Consider the following 17,804-nt stretch of genomic DNA (forward strand, 5'->3'; position numbering starts at 1 on the left):
GCCTCCCTGTTTTATTAAATGAAATATAATTGACAATGTAATTGTTTGTTTGTTTGTTTGTTTAATATTAGATGCAGAAAGGATTCACCTCTCAAGAAAAGCACCGCCCACAAAAAGGCACAGTATTGCCTTTTAGCCAAAAAATGAAGTAACTAACCCATATGTTTAAACAATTGTGAGACCCAAAAAAGGGACAGGCCCAAACCCCCAGAATTTAAGGTAGGCTCTATTATTGTGTTTAATTTTACAGAAACGCTTAGTGTCACCACAAAATCAGCCAGGAGAACCAAGGCCTGAAAAGAAAAAATCCAATTTCCAATTTTCAAACTTTCAACTGCAAGAACAAAACTCAAAACCAAACCACCCGGCAACAAGGCCTCAAGCCTTGATTACCTTCCATAACAGCAAAAGACAAAAAGGAAGCCTAAGCAAAAAGCACATCCCATTTTTATATTGACATTTAAAAGTTCAGAAACAATTGTTTGTCCTGATGGAAAAAGGAACCAAAGAACTTTTAAACAGCAGTTAAAAATGCCATGGCACAATCACAACCTGCACACTACAGCAGTTCCCAACAAATTACAAAAGACTTATCTGATTTCAGTATGTAAACAAAAAGAACTCAAAGCCATAACAACTCTGTATGCCCATGAAAACCAATTCAATGATGCGTTATTATTTTTTGAAAAGTCTATGTATGTGATAGCAAAATTTTTAGAATTATTTTAGCCAATTGATTAAGTTTTAATGTTTTCCCTTGTTGTGTTAGGTTTTGTATTTTGTAGTGTTAAACCTTGTATATAATAACCCCATAGCGTAATTTAGAAAGAAAAAAAGGGTGAGATGTAGTATTTACATACACAGGCACTAAGGTTTAAGATGTCTTAGCATATTTGGCATCAAGGACAGTCAGGCACGCCTGCGCAGTTGAGCATGCTCAACCTACCTTGAAAATATGTTGGGTCATTGAACTCTGTGCCTGTGAGCAGCAGAATGCTATGAAGGAGAATCATATCTAGGAATGTGTTTGTGGTTAAGCTAGAACTAGCTAGTAGGCAGCCAGAATGAATCTTAGCATCTTTGTGGAAATTTCCCTACTATGTAACCTTATATCATGTGTTTTGAGACTTAATAAAAAGCTGGGTCAGAAGCTGGGAGACTTCACTTCACTTCTCCCTTGATTTCATTCCTGCTCCTGCTTCCAGCACTTTCAACCTTTCTGAAACCTGTCTCTGTTGTCTAATTCTTGCCATGGCTTCTCTGCCACACCAACGCAGCATCTCAAGCTGCTTCCCAAGTAGCACCAAAATGTGACTTTCTTTGCCAGAAAACTGCCAGACTTTCAATGAGGCCAAACTGATCACTTTCAGCATGTTGGTGTTTTGCAGTGTTTGGGTGTCCTTTGTGCCAACCTATCTGAGCACCAAGGGAAAATACATGCTGGCCTTGGAGGTCTTCTTCATCTTGGTCTCTAGTGCTGGATAGTTGGGTTTCATCTTTCTCCCCAAATTCTTGTGGTGAGGCTCCAGTTGAGCACCAAGGAGAATTTAGTAAGAGAAAAGAATGTTGTTACCTGACAGACGAGCTTGAGTACCTTTGTCCATAGCATTGTGCAAAAAACACTTGAGATATGTCCATTTTAAAAAATACAAATTCATGTGACTTCCTTCAATATTTCCAGCTGTTCCTCCTTGGATGTAATTCTGAGATTCATTTCAAATTTCACCACTTTGACATTTTAGGGTCAATCTAACGTCTCATTCCTCCCTTCTCCTCCAAAGTGCAGTCATCTGCTTTTGTTATCCTAGGCCAATTGCAAATTCTAACTGCTCCAAAAATAATAAATGATGATGATGATGGTGAACTGGATCTTTAGGTAAATTTATTTCTTTATTGTGATTTCCTGCTTGTCCTGATGAACATGCAACACTCAGAGATCATTATGCCTTGAAGCAACAGGCTGAAAGCCAAGATGGGAGAAATAGTCAAAGTGATACAGTGCTGGTCCTGACATATCATGAGAGCTTTATTGTAGCATCGTGGTAAACTGAATGAGCTAAGAATCTGGATTTGCCTGGGGAGATACTCCATTTACGTAAGACATTCCCTCTCTGCCTTAGCTGCAAGTGGGCATACTAATTATTGAAACAACAGCACAATCCCATGTGTGAATATGCAAAAGTACCATTAAGCTCAATATGATGTGCTCCCAGGGAAGTGTTTATAGGCTATCAATATGTTCCATTGAATTCAATGGGACTTATTTCTGAGTAGTCGTGCACAGGGTTATGTGAGAGCAGCAGTTCACAAACAATTTGGTTTCTGGAACCCTTTACACTCCTAAAAGGAGTCTCTGCATGTGTAGTGTCTCGGGTAGCCCCTGAGCACCTGTGCATTTACAGAGTGCTGCAGCACCAAATGCCTTGCAGACATTTGAAAAGGTTTCTCAATGCAGTCATCTTCCTGGTAATTATCTAAATCACTGTCTTCCGTTAGAGAAGTCCCAGGATAATCTGAAGCCACCTTCAAAATTCATAACAAAAACAGCTGACTCCACTCGGGAGCTGAGGATAAAATGTTAATTTAAGCTTTTGAAAAGTCATCTACACGAGGCAGATGTCGGGTATTCACTGCATACAGCCAGGTGTCTGTTGCTTGAGTATGAAGACTTCATGTGAGAAACTTGGCAGTGGGGATTCGCTCAGCCCCTCTACAGTCATTTCTCCTCATGACTGAGGATTGTGTTCATGGTGCCTCGTGTATGGAAGTCACTGGAAATTGGTTGAATGCTGTGGGGCTGAGATTCAGACATGCTGCTGTTCAGATGGTGCTGCTGCTACTGCTGCAGCTGCCTTATGGTGTCATCAACCACTGCCACTCCAGGGGGGGTTGGCAGAAGAGCACACATCATCCTCCAGACGTTACTGTCGGAGTCTTTGCCTCTCTTGCAATTGTTGACCAGAAAGTTCTCTTCTTTAAAGAAACTCCAGATGCGTCTTCTGTGAATGGAAAGTAAGTTGGGTTGTGGTTTGGATTAAAATTCAGTGTTGGAAATAAAGAAAAATTACTCGGGATTACATAGTTTGGGACTGGTGGCAATAGTGGGGCAGTAGTGGTGGCGTGGAGTGAGTTCAAGTTCACATATGCAAAAAGACCTCAGCAACTAGAGAACTGGAAGGTCAAGATGAATACTAAATAAATATTGTTATTGTTATTATTTTTATTGTTATTATTAACACTAGGCTAAACTCTTTCCATGTGCCCTGCTCATTATCCTTGTGCAGAGAAGTTTTTTGGTAGGAAGGAACATAACCTTTGGTTATGTGAGCTGCAGCCGATGCTCTAAAGTGGTTTTGCTAGTGGGTCGTGCTTTTAAAGACACGTAGAACATGACCACACATGGAGGAAAGCTAATATGCGTGCAGATTCCAGTGTGGTGGTCAATGGCACAACTTAATGGAATGACACACAAGAACTATGGGACACAAGGCTGACTGTGTAACAATACATCACTTTTATTGTGGGGATAATAATGCAGTAGCAGAAATGTGCAGTCAAAATAAAAAGCAATACAGTGTATCGGATATTTTCAATCTTTTTCAGCTCATGGCACAGTGTCAGGGGTGTAAAATGGTAAAGACTCACCATGGGTTCTTGAACAAGACACACCCAGCTGCCAGTCAGAGTGCCCATATCACCCAATGGCCTAATAAATGACCCTCCCCAAATGGCCACAGCACACATGCAGACCGTGCATGGCACACCAATGTGCCACTCACACGGGTTGGAAATCGCTGCAGTGTATTCACTACTCACTCGTACAACTCGGCATAATCTTAAGCAGTTGCTAGGGCTGCAATCCCATAAACACTGACCACATGTTCATATCATATGTTGAATGCTTGGGGCTGATCTCAGGCCTCCCCTTAAATGATTCCAACCTAGACAAGAGTCCTGGACTCAGACATGTCAAAGACAACATGATGGAGGTGCTAACTGTGTCATCAACTTGGCTGGACATGTGACAAGAAGCTAGAGAGGCTTAGTGAGTCACTGTCCAGGCTTGTCAAAGGTGATCTATCTGTATCTGCTACAGGAGTTTGAAGAGTTGCAGGAATCATGGGGCTAATTTGCCAAGACTACTGACCCAGTGTGATCCGCTGATTGCACTTGCAATCCTTCAGCCAAGGCTTGGGCTGCAGAGGTGCACAGGCCCCTAGCACAAATGGCTGGAGGCCCTGAACGTGGAAGGAGTGCAGATCCCCTTCCAGAGCTGGTGGGTCAGCAGAGGAGGTGCTCTGAGGAAGGATCAGGCTGGGAGGCATGTCAAGGGTGAGCTTCAGTGACAGTGGGGATGCCAGTATGCTAAGCCCCCTGACTGGGTCGAATGCAGTCACTTGGATCTACTCAGATCTATGTCAGCAACAAAGCTGGTTTCTTAAAAGCCGGAAGAGTTTAAAATGTAGAAGGAAATAGATCAAAAGAGGCAAATGGATACTTGATTAGAGAGGCTTTGTCCAATCCCACCCCCCGCCCACTGAAAAATGGAGATGCACATTGCATGCTCTGGGGGGGAGCTGGAGGTTTCTGGTGGTGCACACACACGGTCGCCAGCCATTCACGCTGGTGGCTCCATTGCATGCACTGTCACTGCTTGTGTAGTGGAGAGAGATTCCAGTGGTGGAACACGTGCTCCATCAACAGAAGGTGCCCATAGGATTGGTCCCCAAGGCTGCATGGCTATTCACATTTACCTGGAAGCAAACCACATTGAGCACAATGAGGAGACATGCATACAGTGGCAAAGTAAAGACCATTAGCGCTGCATGCGCTACCGGCCATTGCCCCGCCCCACCTCGTGCGGGCAGGCTGAGGGGGCTGACTCCCATTGGACCGCGCAGTTTGGCACGGTGGGGGCTGAGCTTATGTGGGCAATTCCCGCCTGCAGGAGTTCAGTCCTGGGAGCAGCAGCGATGCAGGGCAGGCGCGCGCAAGAGGCTCTCCTCTTCCCTCCGTGTCCTCAGCACCCAGCGAGGCTGCGAAGGCAGTGATATCGGGCGGGAGGGAGGCTGGCTGGAGGAGCACTCCCAAGGAACCACGGCAGTAGTGTCTGGGAGAAGCGGGGGATTTTCTTTTCCCCGTGTTTGAAGGCAAAGCGGCAGGCGGGTGAGCAAGGACCCCCCCGCCTCCCCCCTCTCTTTGGGCAGCCACCCGAGCAGTGCCTTTGTAGTGCACCCGAGGCTGCAGGACCCCTTGCAAGGGGCGAGGGGTGTGCTGGGTGCCCAGGCGCTTCAGTAAGGGGTTGCTGGAGCAGGCAAGGTCACACCCCACTCTGCCACCTCACAGGCAGTCTTTTTTGGGGGGAGGGCTGCTTAGGGCTGCTTGCCCCCCTTTTTTCCATGAAGGTTGGTAGCCACTGCTCTTCCATAAGAGGAGTGGGCTGGTGGTTGAGGGTGCTTGGGTTTGGGAATACAATAAAGCTAAGCAGGGTCGGCTATGGTTGAGTTTTGGAGAGGAGACCTAGAATTGGATAACATAGTGTTTTTCCCCCTTTGCTTTCCATCCTCCGACGCATCCTCGGCATCACCTGGCAGGACAAAGTTCCAAACAACACAGTCCTGGAACGTGCTGGAATCCCTAGCATGTATTCACTGCTGAAACAGAGACGCCTGCGTTGGCTTGGTCATGTCGTGAGAATGGATGATAGCCGGATCCCAAAGAATCTCCTCTATGGAGAACTTGTGCAAGGAAAGTGCCCTACAGGTAGACCACACCTGCGATACAAGGACATCTGCAAGAGGGATCTGAAGGCCTTAGGGATGGACCTCAACAAGTGGGAAACCCTGGCCTCTGAGTGGCCCGCTTGGAGGCAGGCTGTGCAGCATGGCCTTTCCCAGTTTGAAGAGACACTTTGCCAACAGTCTGAGGCAAAGAGGCAAAGAAGGAAGGCCCCTAGCCAGGGAGACAGACCAGGGACAGACTGCACTTGCTCCCGGTGTGGAAGGGATTGTCACTCCCGGATTGGCCTTTTCAGCCACACTAGACGCTGTGTCAGAACCACCTTTCAGAGCGCGATACCATAGTCTTTCGAGACTGAAGGTTGCCAATACAAAAAGCTAAGCAGGGTCGGCTATGGTTGAGTTTTGGAGGGGAGACCTAGAATTGGATAACATAGTGTTTTTCCCCCTTTGCTTTCCATAACATTCAAGTGCAGAACTCCCCCCCCCCCATTTATTTAAAGGCTGGTATAGTGGCACTGCTTGCTTAAGTTGCTACCATGCATAAGAAAGCCCAGAAAAAAGGTGGGAAGGTGCCTAAGCGTCCCCCACCCAAGCCGATGGAGCCTGCTTCATCTTCCGATGAGTTGGAGGAAGTTAATGAGCTGAGAGCTTTGGTGGCATGTTTTGGGGCATGCCCAAAGGAGAAAGCTCTCCGTAGAGCTGGCTAGGGGGACGGTGGTGCTTCTTCAGGGTCCCAGGCACCTGGGCGTACATTTAGTAGGCCAGGGCGTGGGTCTAACCTAAAGTCAATTTTATCCTGTGGAAAAAGGGCCAAGGCCATGGTGGTTGCTGAGGACTCTTCTGAAGGTGAAATGCAGGTGTCCGGGGAGTTGGAACAGTGCCATTGGCTGCTCCTACGGCCAGTGCAGGTGAGGTCAATTCCAGCGAGAATGATGCCGTTGCAACGGTATGGGGGGGAGGGAGAGGCCTCACATGGTCAGATCTCACCTCTGGCCCCACCTCATTCAAATGGATGGCAGTGGTGGTGACCACAAGGAGCAGTTGCACAAATTTATCCGACTCAGCCCTGGGCAGCTGGAGGGTATTATGGGCATACTGGCACAGCTCCTGTTGCTTTGGGTTATGGTGGCATGCCTTCGGTATCACCTACTATTCCTGGTCCGATGCCTTCCCCGTCCCTGGGGCAGCTGGTGGGCCCACAGGGCCCCTGGTTGGGGGGTGGATTGATCACTGAAACAAGTGAGTGCCCAGGATCTCCTATGGAGATATTACTCTTCCCCTGGGTGGACACCTAGCTCTAGCTGTTAAGGAGAAGATATGGAGGGGGGAATATGTGGACATATTCAACCTCTTGCAGATGGAACCCGAGCCAGTTCCAAAGGTGGGTGAACCTTTGAGAGACCAAGAGTTAGTTCGTCGTAGAAAGATAGATAGGAACTGGACCAACTGGCTGAATGGGTTTGTGATATATGCATCAGTGGTGCTGCAAATGTACCCCAATAAGGCTACAGCCTTGTTCAAGTATCTTGACATAATCCATTGTGCTTTTCGTGATTATTCGGGGCCCGCTTGGCTGTCTTATGACCAGCACTTTAGACTGAGGGCATCTCATGACCCCGCCCTTCATTGGAAGGATCCCCAATGGGAGTTGTGGTTGCAGCTGGTCGTGCCTTCAAAGTCAGCCATGGGTGACCATTTGGACAGTCTCCATCTCATTGCCCACAACTGGTATGATCATGTTAGGGCACCTAGTGGTGCGCAGGGGGTTCAATACCCGTGCACCTGTTTTGAATTTGACTCTTCCAGTAGGTGTAGCCAGGTTAACTGCAACTTCCTGCATGCATGCGTCCAGTGCGGGGCAAAGCATGCCGTTGCTGCCTGCCCCATGCTTGGGTGGTCACGCCCTGGATCAAGGGGTACCTTCTCCAGTGGAAGGAGAGGTGGAGGCCATGCACCTGCAGTTTCGGGAAAGGGGGCCAATGCTGATTAGGTTTTCTACATTGTTTGCTTTATTGATTGATTACCCCAATAGGTCAGTTGCTCAATATTTAACTGGAGGTTTTTATCAAGGTTTCAGAATTCCGGCACCGCCTCCTCTCTGCCACACTTGGGCGAAGAATCTTCGCTCTGTCTGTGTTATGGAGGAGATAGTTCAGAATAAAATTAAGAAGGAGGAGGGGGCGGGTCAAGTGGCTGGCCTGTTTCTTAATTTGCCCTTGCCTAACTTGCGGGTGTCTCCCCTGGGCGTGGTCCCCAGGAAGGCCCCTGTTGAATTTTGTTTGATTCACCACCTTTCATACCCCAGGGGTGATTCTGTCAACGATGGGATCCCCCATGAGTTGTGTTCTGTGAGGTATACTTCTTTGGACCAAGCCATAGCCCTTTTGCTCAAATGTGGCCCCGCAGCTTTAATGGCAATGGCAGACATTCAGTCCGCCTTTCGTCTCTTGCCAGTCCACCCAGTTGATTTTTGTCAATTGGGTTTCCACTTTGATGGTGCATTTTACGTGGACAGAGCACTGCCGATGGGCTGTTCCGTTTTGTGTGCAGCCTTTGAAAGTTTTAGCACTTTCCTCCAGTGGGCGGTACAATCCAGAGTTGGGTCTGGATTCACCGCCCACTATCTTGATGATTTTTTTAAGGACCATGCTGGATCCAGTGCCTGCCGCGACACCTTGGCGGGCTTTATTTCTTTGTGTGAGGATCTGGGCGTCCCTTTGGCTCACGATAAAACTGAGGGCCCCACCACTTGTCTTACTTTCCTTGGATACGGTCCAACAAACGAGCAGGCTTCCTCAGGTAAAACTTGAAAGGATTGTGCAGCTATTGAGAGCTGCCATTTCATCCCATAAGCTTACATTCCGGGAGTTGCAGTCTCTGGTTGGGCACTTAAATTTTGCATGCAGGGTAGTTTCACCTGGCAGGGCTTTTTTGAGGTGCCTCTGTGTTGCAATGGCAGGTTTGAGGCGCCCCTACCATCGTCTTAGGGTTACAACTGAAAGGCGGGAGGACATGCATTTATGACACAAGTTTATGGAGCATTTCAATGGAGTTTCTTTTGGGAGGGAGCAAAGGCTTTTAGAAGCGGAGCTCCAGATCCAATCTGATGCTGCAGGTGGCCTTGGCTTTGGGGTTGATTTGGGGGCTGCTTGTGCGCTGTACCCTGGTTGGCATCTTGGAAGTGCGACGGCATTTGTAGGGACTTGACTTTTTTTAGAACTAATCCCAATTGTAGTTGCAGTATTTTTATGGGCATCAGAATTTGCTAATTCTGCTGTGAAATTCTGGTGCGACAATCAGGCAGTGGTGCAAATAGTGAATAGACAGACCTCCAAATCTCCCCAAGTCATGCGCTTGTTGAGGGTTTTTGTTCCACACTGCCTGCTTAAATACACTTGTTTACTGCTAGACATGTGCCCAGGGTCCAGAACAGCATTGCCAATGTGCTCTCTAGTTCTCAGGAGGAGCATTTTCGGCAGCTGGCCCCAGAAGCTTCCCTGGACCGAGAGCCCAGGGAAGGAGGAGTTCAAAATGATAGAGCCCTCCAGTGGGATGATTGCATGTTGGAGAGGGACTCTGATCGCCTTTGCATTCGAATGTCCAAGACAGATCAGGCAGGTAGGGGGCATCTGGACACACTTAGGTCGCCTACTGTGAGCATTTGCCCTGTCAGGGCCTTAGCTGCATATCGCACTTTGGCCCCACCTGGCCCGGACCCCCTTTTTCGCCACAGCGATTTTTCCCCATTAACTGTTGCGCAATTTAGAGTTCTTTTCCAGAGGGCCATCAGGCGTATGGGCCTCCCTCCAGGTGAGTGTAGTCTGCACTCCTTTCGAATTGTTCTGGCCTTGGCAGCAGCGCAGCTAGGCCTCCCAGTTGCGGCCATTCAGAGGATTGGTAGGTGCACTCTGGGGCCTTCAAGTATTACGTGAGGTGAGGCTGCCCGGCATTGTTCAGAGTTCTGTGAGTATGGTTTGGGACCCTTCTGCCCCTCAAGGGAGGTCTCAGTGGCATTGTGCCTTCCTGGGGGCCGTGTGGCTCTGTTTTGTTTTGGGATTCCTAGTTGGTCTCCTGGTTTCTGCCCTGAGGGGAGTTTGGGCATTTTGCTGGTTATTGATTTGTTTTTCTCTTAACTTGGCAGGTCCTCAGTGGCTGACCCCAGTGCAGGTCCTCATCTGCGGGCACTCTATTGTTTTTGGGGCCAGGAAGCACGCCTTGTCCACCAGCTATGGCTCGCAGCTGGGGTTTAGCAGTTCTGCCAATATCAGCTGTGCAACCCAAAGAGGCATGCGCTGGGGACAATGCCTGCCCCTGGTTTGTCAGTTCACACCCTTTCACACCCTCCTCCTCAGGTAATCTTGATCCGTTTAGGTGAGAACGACCTGGGCCAGAGGACCTCTAAGTCCTTGAGGCTCCAGGCCCATAGGGACTTTATAACATTGCAGGGTTGGTTCCCAGGAGTTGTTATTTTTTGGTTGAACCTGTTGCCCTGTAGAGTGTGGCGTGGCACTAGAGTGTGAGGAGGATTGATGTCACCAGAAAGTGTGTCAATGATTACCTGGGGAGGGTTGTTGCGAGTTTGGGCAGGACGGTTATTCCTCACCCAGTTATCTGGTGGGATTGCCATGCCTTCTTTCGTAGTGATGGTGTTCACCTTTCTTCTTAGGGCTACGATTTGTTGTTAGCAGATTGGCAGCAGGGCTTGCGTAGCCTATTTTTGGATGGGGAGAGGAGGGACAAGCAATAGGCTGTCCCTCCCTGTGGCGTGATGCATGCGGGGCGGGGTAGGTAGGGCAACTCGGTGTCCATCCAGGGCAGTAAGGTCAAGGGGGGCGAGCCAGAACAACCCACATGATGCCGATCCGGCTCGAAGAGGTAGGCTGGCAACCCCCCCTGACTGGTCTGGCTACGCTTGCATGGTTTGCCCAGCGAGCCAGCTGGCCAGCTCCCCTGCTCCCTTTGGGAGTGATGTAGACAGGCTGTACCCAGTCGATCGACTGGTGGCAGCCCGAGTTAGTTGGTTCCACCTTGAGCCCCAGGGGAGATAGACGGCTAGATTCGTTTCCCCCAATTTTAGGCCCCTGCATGCCGGGGGGCTAGCCCCCTGGCCCCATCTAGTCCTGCTGCTGTTTTGTGTTGTTGTTGTTAATAAAGTGGCCCTAGTTCAACCCCAAAAACCTCAGCCTGGCATCTTATTTGGGGGGGTCAGGGGTAAAGAATAATAGAATCATAGAGTTGGAAAGGACCTAATAGGTCATCTAGTCCAAACCCCTGCCTGGAAGCAGGAAATCCTCTTAGAGCATCTCCAAAATAAAACAAAACCTGTTTTTAATGAAACAATCCCTGCACTATAAGGGGATCTGTTTGTCACTTTCTACCCTTGAAAGCCATCAAGTTATGAGCAAAAAGCTGTTCCATGATAGAAACAAAACACACTACTGCTCAAGCCTGCCTTCCCTTCTCAGGAGGTGGGGAACTGAGGCTCCACTTTCCTCATTGGCTTGTTCCAGGAGAAGAAAATGGCATCCTGTTCAACCACCCATAAACTATGGGAAGATGAGTGGACACATCCAGCAGGCAGGGCGACCAGATCCCTACTGACATGTAACTAGCGTCATATAGTTATATTATTTTCCATCTCTTTTTCTTGTTGGACCATCAAAAGATGTTACCAGGAATTCCTTGCCTGTAACTGGGCATAGCGAGGACTAGAGGGTTCATGAAAGCAGAGCTGCATGTGGGCCCATCAACTTGCTTTTAAGCACGAGCAGGGGCTATGCAAAGAGTATGAAGCATTCCCATTCACCATACTGAATATGAACCAGAGCCTAAGACTACATGATTGTCTCATTTCAGCATAATTCCAAAGTACTTCCATCATCTCTTTGCCATGATGTTTGCCAGGTTCGAAATCGAGAAAGATGTCAACCTCTTGACAAACAAGACATTGAATTTTTTATGGTTTGAAAACGCTAACAATGCCAGGGGGTCCTGTTCTGGAACTATGCGTCTCCTTTTCACAGATCAAGGGCATCCCCTTAATTACATCTGTAGCAAGGAAAAGGAGCTCATTGTCATCATTGGGGGGCTCATTCCTCAAAATTTGAAGCTGATGCCTCACATCTTAAATATCTACAGGATCCCACAGGTATGTATGTTTCATAATCAGGAGAAAGGTACGGCCGCTAGGATTGCTAGGAAAGTAGACCATCTGGGCTACAAGTGAGGACAGAAGACCATTCTGCCCATTTAGCACATAGCTTGGAATGCTGATGTCTCACATCTTCAATATCTACAGGATCACACAGCTATGTGTGTCCCATAATCTAGAGAGAGGTTCAGCAACTAGGATTGCTAGGAGAGCAGACCATGTGGGCTACAACAAGTGAAGACAGAAGACTCTGCTCTGCCCATTTAGCACATAGCTTGGAGTCAAATGTTAATCAAGTGTTGTGTGAGAATGTCAAAACCTGACTAAATTTTTAAAAAACCACTTTAAGGAAGGAATAAATTGTACTGAGTTAGCAGCAAATGTATGTGGGAAAAATATTTTCTCCAATACCTCTTCATGGAGGCCTCCATGAAAGCCCCACATTGCAGGATGTAGTGCATAATCCAATGACAGCTGAATCAAAGCTGGAAAGTTAGACAGAATTGGATCCTGAGAGCCCAAGCCTATGCCTGTCTACTCAGAAGTAAGTCCCATGATAGTCAATGACACTTGCTCCCAGGAAAGTGCGGAAAGAATTGTAGACTGAAGAACTTATCCTAATCCTTTTGGTCATCCTGCCCAAAACACTACACCCCAGAAAATTGAGACTCCCACATTTTCTGTACAGGATAAAGTACAAAAAGTTCTACTATATAACCGGCCAGGCATGTGAGAGAGGACCTTTTTATTTAGGAATAATGGGAGATGTTTGTCTGCCCTAAAAAGCTCATTGCCTTTCCCCTTAGATCAATTATGGCTTCTTTGACTCTGCACTGAGTGACAGAACTCAGTTCCCTTCTCTCTACCAGATGGTCCCAAATGCAAGATCTCAGTACACTGGGATTGTTCGACTGATTCGGCATTTCAAATGGAACTGGATTGGCCTCCTCGTTTCAGACAATGACACTGGAGAAACATTTCTGAGGACTCTCATTCCCAGGCTCCTCCAAAACAACATTTGTGTGGCTTTTACAGAAGTTCTTTCAGTACTAAAGACGTTTGTGAAAGAGAACAAACCCTTTTATGACCGTTTAGAAGGAGTAAGATCTATTGTCTCTATGTCCAGGAGCAACGTGATTGTTGCTCATGGAGATTCACAATCTATGGAGAGTTTGCAAATGGTTCTAGCAAGTTATGAAAATGCACAGCAAGACCCAACAGAGAAAGTTTGGATCATGACATCTCAGTGGGATTTTGCAACCGTAACAGACTCGCATTTTTTTACACCAAAATCCTTCAATGGTACCTTGTCGTTCGCACTCCACACAAAGGATGTGCCAAGATATGAAAACTTCCTGAAGGCATTAAATCCATATCGGTCTGTGTTTGCTTTCTCGTATAATTTCTGGTCAGCTGCATTTCTGTGTTCATTCCCCATATTAAACTTTTATGTACCAAACACAAGGATCTGCACTGGGAAGGAGAAGCTGAGCAGTCTCCCTAGTTCTGTATTTGAAATGAAAATGTCCGGTGAGAGCTACAATATCTACAATGCTGTTCATGCCGTAGCACATGCTCTCCATTCCATGTACTCTTCAATATCCAAGCATCAATTAAAGGGAACTGGAGGCACAGGGGATGTTTGGGCTGTTCAACCATGGCAGGTAGGAGTTTCCTGTAAACCTCTACTGTGTATGGTCACGGATGGACTTGGATCCACTCTTGCAATGCAACTGGACTGAGCTAGAAGTGACACAATATTTTCACTTTCGTTTGTCTAAGCCCGAGTCCTTTCCATTTGAAAAGGGACTTAATTTAGAGGAGCAATAGATTGAAGAATTACTATTGCGGTTATTAAATGAATTGTGAATTCTGGTGGAAGTGGGGACTGGGAATAGGAGGAGGGGGTGAGAACAACTCTGAGAAAGTTTAACTATGCAAAGTTTATAATAATCACATAGAAAAAAAATGTTCTCGGGGGCTTTGCTTGTATGCAGTCTTTCAGGAAATGTTCACAGTATTTATTTTCAGGCCCTGATTTTTATTCATTTCATGTCATGACTACTATTGAAAATAATTTTGTGATATACAGTGGGAGGTGTCAAAAATATATGCGCCACAAGTGTCCAATGACCTAGCCATGCGCCTGCATGTATAATCACAGTCTCTGCATTGCCAGAAGGCCAAGGTGCAGATTCCAGTGATATCAAAAGAATTACTGCTCAACATTTGACCCCAGTGTTTTATTTTTTTTGTCCTCCAATCAGCTTCACCATTTTCTGAGAAACGTTCGCTTCAACAATAGTGCGGGCGAAGAAATATTCTTTGATAAAAATGGGGAACTGGCCACAGGTTTTGATATTTTCAACACCATCACATTCCACAATCTGTCTTTCCATAGAATCAAGGTGGGAGAGGTGGATACCTGGGCTCCTGAAGGAGAGGAGTTTGCCGTTAATGGAAGCGCCATTGTGTGGAATCAGAAGTTTGATCAGGTGGGAAGGATCTGAATGCATTTTCTGAGCTATAGTTCCATAGTTGCAGAAGAAGTACTCTTCAGCAGATGCCTGGGAATGCATATTCCTGTACATGATGCACTTACGCTGAAGCAAGACCTATTGTATTCACTGGGATTTACTCTGGATCTGCCAGACTTCTGTGGTTATCATAACAGTGATGCAAGAGTAATACCGACAAATGGGGCAGGCTTGTTAAAATGTTTGCGCTTGTAGAATAGGATGAATAACCATGGATAATACATGCAAAGCTCGTGTATGCCCAGGCATATGATATCCATGCTCTTTTGTCTGTGTGTTTATCCATATCTTCCTATGAATTGTGAGGTTGTATTGAATATGGTGAAGAGGAGGTACGAAGGGTAAGTAACCTTGGAAGGAAAACATCAGGATTCATATATAGAACAATATTGTAAAGACACTTATTGGGTCTACAGCCTGCCTACATAAACCAGCCTAAGAAACATCTGGCAAGAAACATATAAATATAGATGTAAATCAATCAGTATATGAGGAGCACAAGTGGAATATAGATGTTTACAGAAACGTGACTTATATGTCATTACTGTATTCTCATGCAAAACAAACCAAACTTCACAGCAGTGAGAAAACAGTTGTTTTCCATATTAAACCACTTTCCTTTGGGTCTTTTGAAGATGGTGCCCCGATCGACATGTACTGAGAGCTGCCATCCTGGACAGACAAAGGTGGCACGCCAGGGGGAGCAGATCTGTTGCTATGACTGTGCTCAGTGCTCTGAAGGGAGGAATTCCAGCCAGCTGGGTAAGTGAAGAAGGTGATGCTCCATCCAATCGGTGTTGCAGAAGTTTTTGGAAATGAGCTGCTCAAAGGTCTTCCAGCCCAATCTTTTCTTTCCCAGCACTCAGAGGAACTGTGGCGTCCAGGAACTTTTGTCCCCTTATCCTTAGGAATGTCTCAGGTTCCGCTATGGGGCTTTTCATGTTTGCACTAGCTATTTTGCTGGCATAGATGTGAGAACCTTCATGTCAAGCTATTAGGTCGGACGCTGAGGATAGGATCTGGCAGAGGAAGCCACTGCCGCTCCAACACCCCTCCCACCCCATCTCTTGCCCCATGCCACCTTCCCCCTCACAGAACGCCATCCCAAAACCAAAAGGCCATACCACTGCCTGGTGGTCCCACATATCTCCATGCGGTCACATGGCATTCTACCTATTCCAAGGGTGCCGTAAATATGCTTTATGACAAGTTTACAACACCCAGTGCCAGCACTGGAGCTCAGCACCAGCGCTATGAACCTTTAGGATTGGACCCTGAGGGCCCAATCCTCAATTCATCATACTGATGCAGTCAGTAAAGCAGCAAATCAGCAGAACGTATGGCCCAGTCCTATGGGACTGTGATGACAGTGGGGCAGGTGTCTCCTGTTGTCAAAGGCCCAGTGATGGCGTGAAGCTGGTGCCACCACTGGGCCAAACCAAGCATCTGCTTCAAAGCAGTTGCAGATCCGGAACCACATTGCTGCAGATGCCGGTTCAGAAGTGGGGGTATGTTGTGGATGGGGTGGGGTCAGGCCAGGGAAGAGAGGAGGTGGATCCTGGTGGCAGCAACATGCACCAGTATCTAATCCTTGAACCTGCTGGCCGGCTGTTTGCCCCCCATGACAGCACACACTTCCTAGGCACAGCACAGCTGACCTTTGGGTAAAGCCTGATGCCAGTTTTACTAAAGGTTAGCATTGGAAGGATACCTGATTGTGTTACATACAGTGATGGATGTAAGGAAAAATTTGAGTGATTTATTTTGTATATATTAATTGACATGCTTCATAATATGATCGCACTGCACTGTTGCCAGACAGCCTAAGGTGACACAGACACACTTTGAAATATTGAATCTCTGCATGTTTCTCATAGATGCAGATCATTGCAGTGACTGCCCAGAGGACCAGCATCCAAGCAGGAACCAGGATCGCTGTATTCCCAAAGCCATCACTTTTTTGTCCTATGAAGAGCCCTTGGGAATCGTTCTGGCTTCTTCTGCTCTGCTGCTCTCCACCATCACACTTGTGCTTGTGTGGAGCTTCATTCGGCACAGGAACACCCCCATTGTCAAAGCCAACAACTGGAACATCACCTGTGCCCTGCTGTTCTCCCTGCTGTGTTGCTTCCTCTGCACATTTCTGTTCATTGGGCAGCCCAGAAAGGCATCCTGCATTCTCCGGCAGACCTTGTTTGCCATCACTTTCACAGGAGCTGTTTCTTCAGTGTTGGCCAAAACCCTCACTGTGGTCCTGGCCTTCATGGCCACCAGACCAGCCAACAGGATGAGAAAATGGTTAGGGACGAGATTGGCCATGTCCGTCATCGTGGCATGTTGTCTGATTCAAACTGGCCTCTGTGCAGCATGGCTGGCAGTGTCTCCCCCCTTCCCAGAGTTTGACGCGCACTCCCTGACAGGTCAGATCATAGTGCAGTGCAACGAAGGCTCAGTCTTCATGTTCTCCACTGTTCTGGGCTACATGGGATTTCTGGCCCTTGTCAGTTTTGTGGTGGCTTTTTTGGCCAGAAGTCTGCCTGATACTTTCAATGAGGCCAAGCTGATCACCTTCAGCATGTTAGTCTTTTGCAGTGTTTGGGTGTCCTTTGTGCCAGCCTACCTGAGCAGCAAGGGGAAATACATGGTGACCGTGGAGGTCTTCTCCATCTTGGTCTCTAGTGCTGGATTGTTGGGTTTCATCTTTCTCCCCAAATTCTTCATTATTGTGTTGAGGCCCCAACTGAACACCAAGAACTTAGTAAGGAAAAAGAATTTTGTTACCTGACTGAATTGCTTGAGTACCTTCGTACGTAGCATTGTGCATGAAACCCATGAGATATGTCCATTGTTTTACAGAAACTCATGTGACTTCCTTCTCTATTCCCAACTGTTCCTCTTGGACATAATCCTGAGATTCTTTTCAATTTTCACCAATCTAATTTCTCATTCCTCCCTTCTCCTCCAAAATGCAATCATCTACTTTAGTTATCTTAAGCTGTTTGTAACTGCTTAAAAAATAATAAATTGTTACGAAGATGTTGAACTGCATCTTTAAATTGATTGAGTGATTGACAGCCTTCATGTTCCCCAGGTCCAAGGAGAAATACATGGTTGCCGTGGAGGTCTCCGTCTTGGTCTCTTGTGCTGGATCGTTGGGTTTCATCTTTCTTCCCAAATTCTACATTATTGTGGTGGAATTTGAGCTGAACACCAGGAAGCAGATTGTAAGGAAAAATAAATTGGGTACCTGACTGGCCTTCTATTTTCTTTTCATACTTCTCCTCCCATTCAAGTTTGTGCCTTGCAATTTTGTGCAATATAAACTTGTATTGTATTTGTATTGCATTTAGCATGTTGAAACCAGTGAGAATAGAT

The 17,804-nt window shown here is 46.9% G+C and overlaps 1 protein-coding gene across 1 annotated transcript; it reads left to right on the forward strand.

Moving 5' to 3' along the window:
* The first annotated feature begins 6,559 nt into the window (after positions 1-6,559).
* Positions 6,560-17,214, forward strand: LOC136654026 (vomeronasal type-2 receptor 26-like). The gene is made up of 6 exons (XM_066630888.1): positions 6,560-6,649; positions 8,384-8,540; positions 9,883-10,093; positions 14,294-14,387; positions 15,065-15,191; positions 16,307-17,214. The coding sequence occupies exons 1-6, from the start codon at positions 6,560-6,562 to the stop codon at positions 17,212-17,214; spliced, it is 1,587 nt and encodes a 528-aa protein (XP_066486985.1).
* The last annotated feature ends 590 nt before the right edge of the window (positions 17,215-17,804 follow it).

Source organism: Tiliqua scincoides, chromosome 5 (genome assembly GCF_035046505.1).
Source record: "Tiliqua scincoides isolate rTilSci1 chromosome 5, rTilSci1.hap2, whole genome shotgun sequence".
NCBI classification, from domain to species: Eukaryota; Metazoa; Chordata; class Lepidosauria; order Squamata; family Scincidae; genus Tiliqua; species Tiliqua scincoides.

What these genes read in the sequence shown, in the direction of transcription:
- LOC136654026 (XM_066630888.1), top strand. Translation starts at nt 6,560, where the DNA reads ATGGTGGTTGCTGAGGACTCTTCTGAAGGTGAAATGCAGGTGTCCGGG. An exon ending in AAACGAGCAGGCTTCCTCAG is followed by an intron (nt 8,541 to 9,882) that starts GTAAAACTTGAA and finishes TTAACTTGGCAG; the next exon opens with GTCCTCAGTGGCTGACCCCA. An exon ending in GGAATCAGAAGTTTGATCAG is followed by an intron (nt 14,388 to 15,064) that starts GTGGGAAGGATC and finishes GGTCTTTTGAAG; the next exon opens with ATGGTGCCCCGATCGACATG.